This window comes from Cornus florida, unplaced genomic scaffold (assembly GCF_030987335.1).
Source record: "Cornus florida cultivar Cherokee Brave unplaced genomic scaffold, ASM3098733v1 CherokeeBrave_3.0.0_Hap2_Chr11, whole genome shotgun sequence".
NCBI lineage: Eukaryota > Viridiplantae > Streptophyta > Magnoliopsida > Cornales > Cornaceae > Cornus > Cornus florida.
This window is the reverse complement of record NW_026775581.1, coordinates 127,125,090-127,135,313: the sequence shown is the minus strand read 5'-3', so window position 1 is coordinate 127,135,313 and position 10,224 is coordinate 127,125,090. Positions and strand designations below refer to the sequence as shown.

Sequence of the window (10,224 nt, the reverse complement as noted above, 5' to 3'; positions counted from 1 at the left end):
TTATCTACCACTATAATAAAAATATATATTAAAAACCATTCTCAAGAATTTAAGTTGGACACTTTTTGTAGGACTGGAGTATTGAGATGAACATGTCATTTACACATATTTTGTACAAAAGATTTTGTTCATGCACCATGTACTTGATCTTAACATAAAGATCAATTTTATGCGGTGGTTGTACATTATGGAATCCAAAGTTAAAAGTTATCAACTAAAGAGTGAGTTCCAAAAAGTTACTTTCCCAAAGTAAGGGTTCCAAAAGGTTAAAAAACTAAAGGGTAAATTACAGGGACATCCCTTAAAAATGAAACTGTTCTACACATGCGTAACAAATGCGTTTCTTCTTAGTGACGAATAGTCAAATGCACTAACACATTTGTTTAATTTATTGAAATGCTGTCAAATTGTTAGGTAAATGACTATAATACTATTTGTATGTGTGAAAGAGAGGTAAGATAGACGAAGGGTAAGATGAGAATTTTAATTTATTCAGTACATGACATCAGCAAAATTCGTCATTAACTTACTAATAGAAGGAGGTCCGTATAAGTTATGTTTATTTTTAAGGGAGGTCGGGTAATTTCTCAAATCATAAGCTAAGTTCTTGTAATTATGACAAATTATAAGAGAAGCCTGTGTAATTTAAGCCTCATTTTTATTTGTTCTTAGCAGAAGAAAGCAAATATTATTAATAAAATCACACATTACATTTGAGTCCCACAGCCTCCATTAAACAAGGAGGGAAGATAAACAAAAAGCACACATTGTCTCTAAAGCACAAAAGAAAGACAGCCCGAAGCATGAACCTGCTCTGTTGCAATAAAGAAAAGGAGAATTATTCTTTTTTTCATCTTACTTTTGAATTATTCTTTATTTTAATCTTACTGGCATTTTTGTAGCCTGTGCTACAACAGACCTTTTATTGCAGGGCTTTAAAAACTTTAAAGCCTATCACCACAAATTACAAACACTAGCCCATATGATGCAGGACATTTTAGAGATAAATTTGGAAAAAACTGTAAGCTGATTAAATTTTAGCTTTAAATAATCAATGACCGTCTCCTGCACCATTCATCTAATATTTGATTAAATCAATATTTTTGCTACTTTCTGCTAAGTTTCTTGCTGCCTGTATGCAACACATTATTATAGATGAATAATAATAAAAATATTGATTTAATCAAATATTAGATGAATGGTGCAGGAGACGGTCATTGATTATCAATTAGAAATATTTAAGTTTCTTGCTTTTTGTCTATTTCAAGAAGGAAAAACGTTTGAATACTACAATAAAGCAACCAAAAAAAGAAATAACCAAAGCTTCAAACACACACACAATTCCACGTTCTTATTTCTGGTACAACTCAAACATGCAAATAAATGGAGTGATCTATATTAGACCTTCCCAGATTGAAATATCGGGATATATGTTCCACAGTAGCATTAATTTCTCAAAAACAGCAAAGGAGGTTTCTGATTAATCAAAGAGAAACCGAGCCATATGCCAGTACTGCGTACAATGATTGGATCTTTAACGCTCCAGCATAGCCTCAAAAATTATTAGAAATGAAAAGCATCAACCATAAATTTGAATGCAACGACAAAATACCCATCACCATCAAATTCCAAGAGGTATTCTCACTTTAAGAAGCCTTTGGTGTTTTATCTGGAAGAATATTATCAGGAAGGATAAGCTCCGGAGGTGTTTCACGAACAACACCCAACATAGAATCATAGTCCTCGTCCCGGCGGGCAAACTTCTTGCGGAGCACCTTCTCGAACTCAATCTCATCAAAGCCCTTTGCATTTTCGGCTGCATGAACCTGTGCTAAGTTGGTATAATTCAAAGCTGACTGGGAGATGAAGGCTATCTCTTCTTCTGTGAGCTTCCTCAGGAACTTTGCTGGGTTACCTCCCCAAACCTTTTCAAAAATTACGTATTAGTCAACTAAATTTTGTTCATTTGCCCATCTCAAGTCATAGAAATACTTAAAAATTTCATTTTCAGTAAGTAGTCGGTCTCAAATCGTTGTAGAGTCACCTCCCTGGCCTGGACCAGGGAATATTAACTTTCACCTACAACTTTATTTATTTATTTGGTAGGTAAGAAACACGCCCAACACTCATAGACCCACTAATGCCTCAAAGGAGCTCGAATCCTCAACCTCCCACGTTGAAGGATGAGGAGATGTGATTAGAGTCAAAAATATGGTTCTCTATGCCACCATTTGGTATGGCAGAAGATAACAATGGAATTAATTCCTCAAACAAACAGGAATGCGCAACTCAACTGTAGGTGAATAGAAGCAGCAGCTGTCAAGATACTTTTGAGACCTAGACTCCGAGTCTATGAAAGCATTATTAAACTAGAATCCCCAATACATAGAGAGATGTTTAGCTATGGCAACATGGCAATTTCTAACCAAGACACTTTCAAAGAATAAATGACCAGAGGGACCAGGAGGATGAAGCCCCTGGACTGAAATCTTTGTGCATCATCACTTCAATACATCCAGTCAACACCTTCTGGCATTCCCACGGCTTGCAGAACCATATTTGGCCAGAAAACAGGGGAAGCAAGAGACCCAACCTTGCTGTGGCACTAATGCAATTAGCATAGTATAGGAGTAGAATTACTCTATTGAACACATTGAAATCATGAATTTCACAATGATTTCATTGCAAAAGATTTAGAATGATTTGTTATGTGATCTCCAACATTCCAGAGGAATGTAATTAACACCCAATTACCCAAAAGCCATTAGAATATACAAACCTCTCCACAGGGTACCCTTGTATTTTGCCTCACAAGGGCTCCAGCAGCAACCATGCCATGCTTCTCAACAAAAACCCCATCAAGCAAAGTTGCACCCATACCAACAAATGCCTCATCCTCAACAGTACATCCATGCAAGACAGCACTATGGCCTGTCAAGTCAAAATTGGACATTGTAAAATTCAAGATGCCTGATAGGTAAAAATATATATATACAAATAAATAAATAAAACTTGATAGAGTGTCACACACCCACAGTAACATTGTCGCCGATAATAGTTGGCAAAACCTTTCCTGCTAGATTAGATTTAGCTACATGAACAAGAGAGTTGTCTTGTATATTTGTTCCAGATCCGATACTGATGTTGTTCACATCACCTGCACAGAAGTATTCACATTCAGACAAGAAACAATAGCATCGAACATGTGTGTGCCCTTGCACACAGCTAGAAATATTTATTTATTTATTCATTCTTAGAAAATATTGGATAGCGTGCGGTTTATCCGAGCTTATGCCCTTAAAAAGCGCAGAATGGTGGAACATAATACATGTAGCCAATGCTTTTTTGAGTTGAACTGGGTTAATTCTTTATAAATTTTGAGAGAGGGAGCTTTTTCTTATCTTTTTCTAACAGCGGTGATGAGGGAGAGGAGGACAAAGGAGGGGAGGATTGGGAGGGGTATCGTTTGCAATCAGCTGGGAAAAATAAAATAAATATACAAACTTGTGAACTGCATATGACTAGCTCCAAAAAAAAAAAAAAAAAAAAAAAAAAAACCATTATTAACTTCTGGATAACATCAAATCGAAAACTTTTTAAAATGATAATCATGATGACGATAACATCAATCACAACAAAATATGAAAACTGAGTAATCATTAACTCATGGACTTATGCCAACTTTTGCAGTTTGCAAAAACAATAATAAAAATATGCAAATATCAGCTGCAGCATCCAGTCACTATAATCTTCTTCTTCCTCTTCTTTTACTTCTAGTTATCGCTAAAGAGGGCAAAGGAGAACATAAATGCTCTAAAAAATGCAGTATGCCACAGCTACCTCTTTGCTTCCTTTCCATGGCCACAAGGCCCACAAGCACAATTCATCTAATAAATGGTCTACAATGTTACAGCATACAGTTCATAAAACCACCACTCCCCTTGAACAAATCTCTTCTCTAGGCACCTCCATAAATATCCACAAGCAATTCTATCTCCCCTCATGCCACCAATGCCCCTCATCACCAGTAGATTCACCACCACCTCCCTTATTTAACATATTCCCTCTCACCTTCTCCAACACTTTGTAAGCCACCATCCCTATCACCTTTTTGAACCACTGCCACATCGCCTACATGGTTTTGCCACTACCACATAATCCAGCAACAGCCAATAATTAGTACTTCAGCAGTCTCCTCTTACATCCATATACAGCAGTCACTACCAATAGCCACCAGTATTATAAAAGGGGTAAGTGCAAAAAACACCCTTGAAGTATACATTTTATAGCACTTTTACCCCTTATTTAAAAAGGTGTGCAAACAACACCCCTATTCTTTTCAATTTGTGCGAAAACACCCCTCAATTAATATAATACCCATTTTACCCTTTTACTCTTCCAAAAATACCTCTACCAAACCACCTCCTCCTTCTTCCTGTGTGTGTTTTTTCTTGCTTCCGCTCACTCCCCTTCACTACCTTCATCTTTCTCTCTCGTACAGAAGACCTGGTTCCTAAACGTGGTCGCCTTCGTCCCCGAAACCTCCGGCTGGGCTCAGGATGACAAAACAGCCGTCATTGAAGAAGCAGAGGTCAGCTGGGAAAACAGTTACGTGGGTGAGAGTGGCGATTGGGAAGGCGGAAGCGAAGATGAAGCAGGGGCAGTGGTGGAGGCAGTTGGGGACGCCACAGAGAGTGGCGGAGAAGAAGAGTTTGTGGAGTCACATGAAAAGGCAAAGGTCTTCGTTGGGAACTTGCCATATGATGTTGATGGTGAGAAATTGGCTGAGATTTTCAATCAGGTGGGTGTTGTTGAGATTGCAGAGGTAATGATCTTTGCATTTGATTGTGAAAATTTGTCCCTTTTGGGTTTTGAAGGGATTTTTTATATTAGGGATTTTTTTTTTTTTTTTTTTTTTTTTTTTTTTTTTTAAGGTTATTTACAATAGGGAACTGATCGGAGTCGTGGGTTTGCATTCGTGACTATGAATACTGTTGAAGAAGCTGTGGATATGTTCCACTGTTTTTCCCACTTATCATTATATATGCATAGATATACGCTATATTGTTATAAGCTTAGTTGATTAATTTGCGGTTAGTTTTTGTATATTGGAAGGATAGTGCTGGGTGCTTGATAAAGCACACGCAATGATGACGCCTACTGGGTTTGCCTTGAGCTTCTCGGTCTCTTGGTTCATCGCTGCAAGTTGGTCTGAAATCTGAATAGAAGGAAGCCTGCCGGAGATGGATCTCACCGTCCTCAGGAAGCTGTTGTTCAGAGACTGAGCATCAACTACCCAACGGTAGGGACCCCAAGCTGCTGCATGAAGCTGAACTAGAGCCAACAATTCTCCTAGCCCACCGGAACAGTCTCATAGCTCACCAGACTATATCTCAACGAAATGGAAGCTCACCGTCGTAGCTCACCGGTTTTAATGGACAATTGAACTAGGCACGTCGTCACCGAAGTGGGTCTTGACAACCACAAAGATGATGAAGAAGAAGGACCAAACCCTTTTTAGTCATTTCACAAAATATGTATTTTTTATATATATTATAAAATGTGTTGCTAAGGGCATTTTAGTCCAACTTTTATAAATAGGACCTATTTGCACAAATGTCATAGTTTAGGGGTGTTTTTTGCACAGGAGGGTACAATATGCACTGCATGCATACTATAAGGGTGTTTTTTGCACTTGACCCTATTATAAAACTCACCATCATAGTACAACAACAACAATAACAACAACTAAGCCTTCTTCCCAACTACTTGGGGTCGGCTACATGAATCATATATATCCATTGCGCTCTATTTAAGGCCATAGCCACAATCAATAAACATGCTATCAAATCCTTCCTTACTAACTCTACAAAAACTAACTTTGGTTTTCCTTTTCCCCTAGTATTACTCTCATTGTGGACTATGTCACTTTTCCAAACTAGTGAGCTTAAAGGTTTCTTTGCACATGTCCAAACCATCTTACCAATTTTCTCTCATTACTCATTTTATTTTAAATTTTTACAACTAATTCCTAAGTTTATAAAAATAAATGCCTAATTTTATCAAATTTTGTGCAACAACATCCATTTTGCAAAAATTACTAATTTGCTCATCCACTGACTCCAAAAATCCAAACAGAAATTTGCCGTAATACATGTCAGACATTTATTTGATTAAAATTGTGGATTGTGATACCAGAATTCCTTTTCTCATTTCCATAAATAAAGTACAGTACCATTTTGGATAATTTCATCTCTCAATCCATCCTCCTAGGTATAGCTCAAGGTCCTCTATCTAATTTTGCCGCCAGCTCCTTTCTCACTTTGAAGGGTCACTACATGAATATTATAAAAGCTACAATGATAAAAATGGGAACCAGATTTCCTCCAGGCCTATGAACCATCTCATCAATGAAAACACTCAGAGAGTGGCCTCAGGAAGGGGTTATCATGGAAGGAAAAATAGTAATAATAATAACAGAACATGAACAGCACAGCCTTGCTAACCCCAACTGCAGGAAGTCAAACAAGCAAAATGACAGGATCCCGGTATTCATAGAAGAATATCATCACCTGAGATATAACAGGATGGGAGGGTGTGCTTATAAAATTGAATTGCAACATATTCTGTGTAGACGAGGCCAAGTTTATATTGCTTTCAGTCTTTCACACCGGAAATTGTATCCAAGAAGTAGTGAAAGTAAAAAAGAAAATTGAGTTTTCTATTTGAAGGAAGGAAAAAAAAAAAAAAAAAAAGGTATAAGACTCCCGAATGTTTGACATCAATGTATACATCCAATCAGTCCCAGATATTGTTATAGGTGCAACTCGGTTGGGCAAACCCGAGTCTGACCCGATCTTTAGATGGGCTTGGGCAACTCCTTTTTGCTAAATTAAACGCTCACATGACAATTTAAATCTTTGGATGGGACTCAATGAAAGCAATTAACTACTTGAAGGACCACACTAAGCTCTTTAAAGCAACAGAAGGATGACCATAGATGCCTACTATCAGCAGGTGGCTGCAAGCTTCTTTCAATAAATAAACATACAGATATTTCAAATGTGTAGAAGGTTATGAGGCAAGTTAAGTATGCACCAAAGAGCTTGGAAAAATAATATTATAATCAATCAAGGCTACCAAGAAAAACAACATTTGAAGAGTATGAATGAAGATATCTTTAATATCTTGAATCCAATCCTTATGATCACCATGTCCATAACTCCCATTTCCTCTCAACGACAAAAGAAAGCCCATCCCCATTTCATTTGCATGATTGACCCTTAATTTAAAACTTAGGGTTTCAGATTCCAAACCAAACATATTAATTTTAGAATCTTAATGCCTATGTAGTTAGAATGCCATACCTAGCCCAAATTTCAAGAAACCATCACATGTTCTACAGCACAATGATAACAAGTACATAATCAGTAAAAACACAGAGATATTAAATGCAAATTTGTAACTGGAGGTTCCATTATTTATTTTAATTCATCCTAAGGGTCACTTATGGGCCGAACGTGCATTACAAAACATGAGAACAAAAAATTTACCCAAAGAAAATAATAATAATAACATGAAAACAAAAAATTCAAATTTAACTTGTGGTGCAGCTTACCTCTTAAAACACATCCATACCAAATAGAGGAACCTCGTCCAACCCGAACATCCCCAACAATAGAAGCACTAGGGGCCACAAATGCTTCCTTATCAACCACAGGAGCTTTGTCACATACGTTCATGAGTGTCCGATGCCTAGACACTTAAGGATATTAAAGGGAAAGGGGGAAAAAATATGTCATAAGTATGATATTTTTAAAGGGATTCACAGAACAGTGTATAAAAAGTCACTTATAAAAAATAAAAATAAAAAGTTCAAAAGATAATAAAGAAATAAACTGAAATTCAAACTAATAATATGATTTAGAAGGATAATATTTCAAAATGGATTCCAATATGGTATATAAAAGGTCCAACCATAAAATTGAAACAAACTGAAATTCAACAAACAATCAAATTGCATATACAAATTCAAATATGTTTTTCAAATGATGGCAAACACCAAGAGTGTCGATTTCATTATAGGTGAGATACACTACTCGTCCATCACTAAAAATGGAAACAAGTTTGGCATCATAACAAAATTAATCCGCCGAGTATTATTCACAACAGGAGGACTTCAAAGTCAGCTTACCTTGCCAGAATCTCAAATGCCAGATTTAATACTAAAATTATCACTGAACATATTATGAGATTGCGAGATTCACTCTAAATAATGTAGGATCATTTCTCCTAGCACGCATCTTCAGATTCATCCTTATTTTTAGGAGACCAAACAAAACACTATTATTGCACCGTTAGCTACACTATTAGTCCAAAGTTCAAACTTTCCTACAACCTATCTAGGCATTCTGAAAAATAAAACATTCACCAACGGCAATCGTGTTTGAACTCTGTCCAACTTGTAACTCTGATGTACAGCTATTTTGAATTTTCCACTCAGTTCTGCAGAAAATTAAGCTAAAAACAAAAGAAAATAAGATAATATATAAATGCACTCATGCACACTCCTCTTTTCCCTATGATTCTAATTACAATTAGGTTAGGCTCAATTCCAATTCCAAATCCAAAATTTTCTATTTTCACGAACCATTATTAGCTTCGCAAAATAAATATATAACACGTGCTTAATATTCCAAAAGCAACGCGCACAAACACATATATCACATTCATGAGAAAGAGCTTAAAGTTGACGAGATGAAGCAGGAGAATGTCAGATTCTATCAAACACAATGACATGAATGTACAGTTTCGTTCACTGATTTTTGTTTTTCTATATGCAAGAAGAGTCAATTGGTCAACCCTAAAGTGTTTGGTGAACATTGAATAGATAACAATTTAGAGTGAGAAGTGATGAATTACAAAATAAATATTGAATTTCTAGGGCTCAACATGTATGAGTAATGTTGTGAAGATCCATAGAAGCCAGAGACAGAGAGAGAGAGGAGAGCGTACGATGTTCTTGGAAGTAGTAGTTGCCTTGGAGGCGACAGCCAAGGCGATCGAGGGCTTGGCCAGTTTCGCGGATCCAGAATCCGACGGAGTAGATTGCTCTACCCAACGTCCCCATCTTTCTTCAACTCTCAATTCCAAAATCCAAGAGACAGGAGGCTGTGTTTAGTTGCGAACGCACAGCAGCATTTGGGGGTAAAAGAGAGTGTGGTGTGTGGAGACCATTTGTTTATTTATTTATGTATACAGTACAGTGTACATGCGAAATTGGCTGAGTGGACTCGTAAACTCGGAGGTTGGACCTGCTATTTTTAGGGTCAGTTTTCCAATAATGCATGGAGCTCAAGTCACCACCAATTGGTCTCTCTCCCTAACCGCTCGATAGAAGCTTTCTTCGATGTTTTGCGTGTTTTTGGATTTCTGTTTACGAAAAATATATACTATATATATTTCAAAACGTAACAAAAGTAAATTATAAATTAATTTTTTACAAGTTATAAGAAATATATTTTTTTTTTGTTTTTGAAAAACATTTTATACCTAAATAAGTCAAGCCTTTTTGTATTAATTTTAAAAATAATGTTATTAAGTGAGTTCTTGCATTAACTTTTAATTACAGACAATTTTACTGTGACTTTTCTCCCTTTCGCTCAATAAAAAACATAAAGAAATTACAAGAGGTTTCTTAAGGAAGGTCTCCTTCCTCTCTTTTTCATCACCTATTCATTTGTTACTAAATTCACCTTTCCATATTAAGCATTTTTCTTAATCTTTTATGTTGCGTTTGGTGTACAAAAATAAAATGTAAGTGGGAATAAAATGACCATTCTCATTCTATTATTTTGTTGTAAATATGAAATGTGTAGAAATAGAATGATAATAATTATTCTAGTGTTTGATTTGACCAATTTTAAATTTAGAATAGAATAAATTTCAAATTGAGTTCTCCAAAATATCCGTGTTAGTAAAAAATAAATTAAATTAACAAAATGACATTCTTTTACAACATTTTTTTAAAAAAAAAATGGTGGTAGTGGCGGTGGTAGGTGGTGGTGGTGGTGGAAAGCTGTAATACCCCTAATTTTAAAAGGATAGTCTCGGTATTTATTTTATTATTTTATTACATTTTTTTTATTTGATTAGTTGATTATTTGTCTAATTGTTTAATTGTTTATTTGCCTAATTGAATTCTTTGTTTTAATTGCATTATAT

General features: G+C 35.9%; 1 protein-coding gene across 1 annotated transcript; it reads right to left on the bottom strand.

The window, feature by feature from the left end:
* Positions 1–1,293: 1,293 nt before the first annotated feature.
* On the bottom strand, positions 1,294–9,232 carry LOC132283011 (gamma carbonic anhydrase 1, mitochondrial-like). Its single transcript, XM_059784880.1, has 5 exons — positions 9,016–9,232; positions 7,619–7,762; positions 3,032–3,157; positions 2,780–2,931; positions 1,294–1,925 (listed from the first exon to the last, which is right to left on the bottom strand). Exons 1-5 carry the CDS (start codon positions 9,128–9,130, stop codon positions 1,647–1,649), a joined length of 816 nt encoding a protein of 271 aa, XP_059640863.1. The 5' UTR covers positions 9,131–9,232; the 3' UTR covers positions 1,294–1,646.
* Between the last annotated feature and the right edge of the window lie 992 nt (positions 9,233–10,224).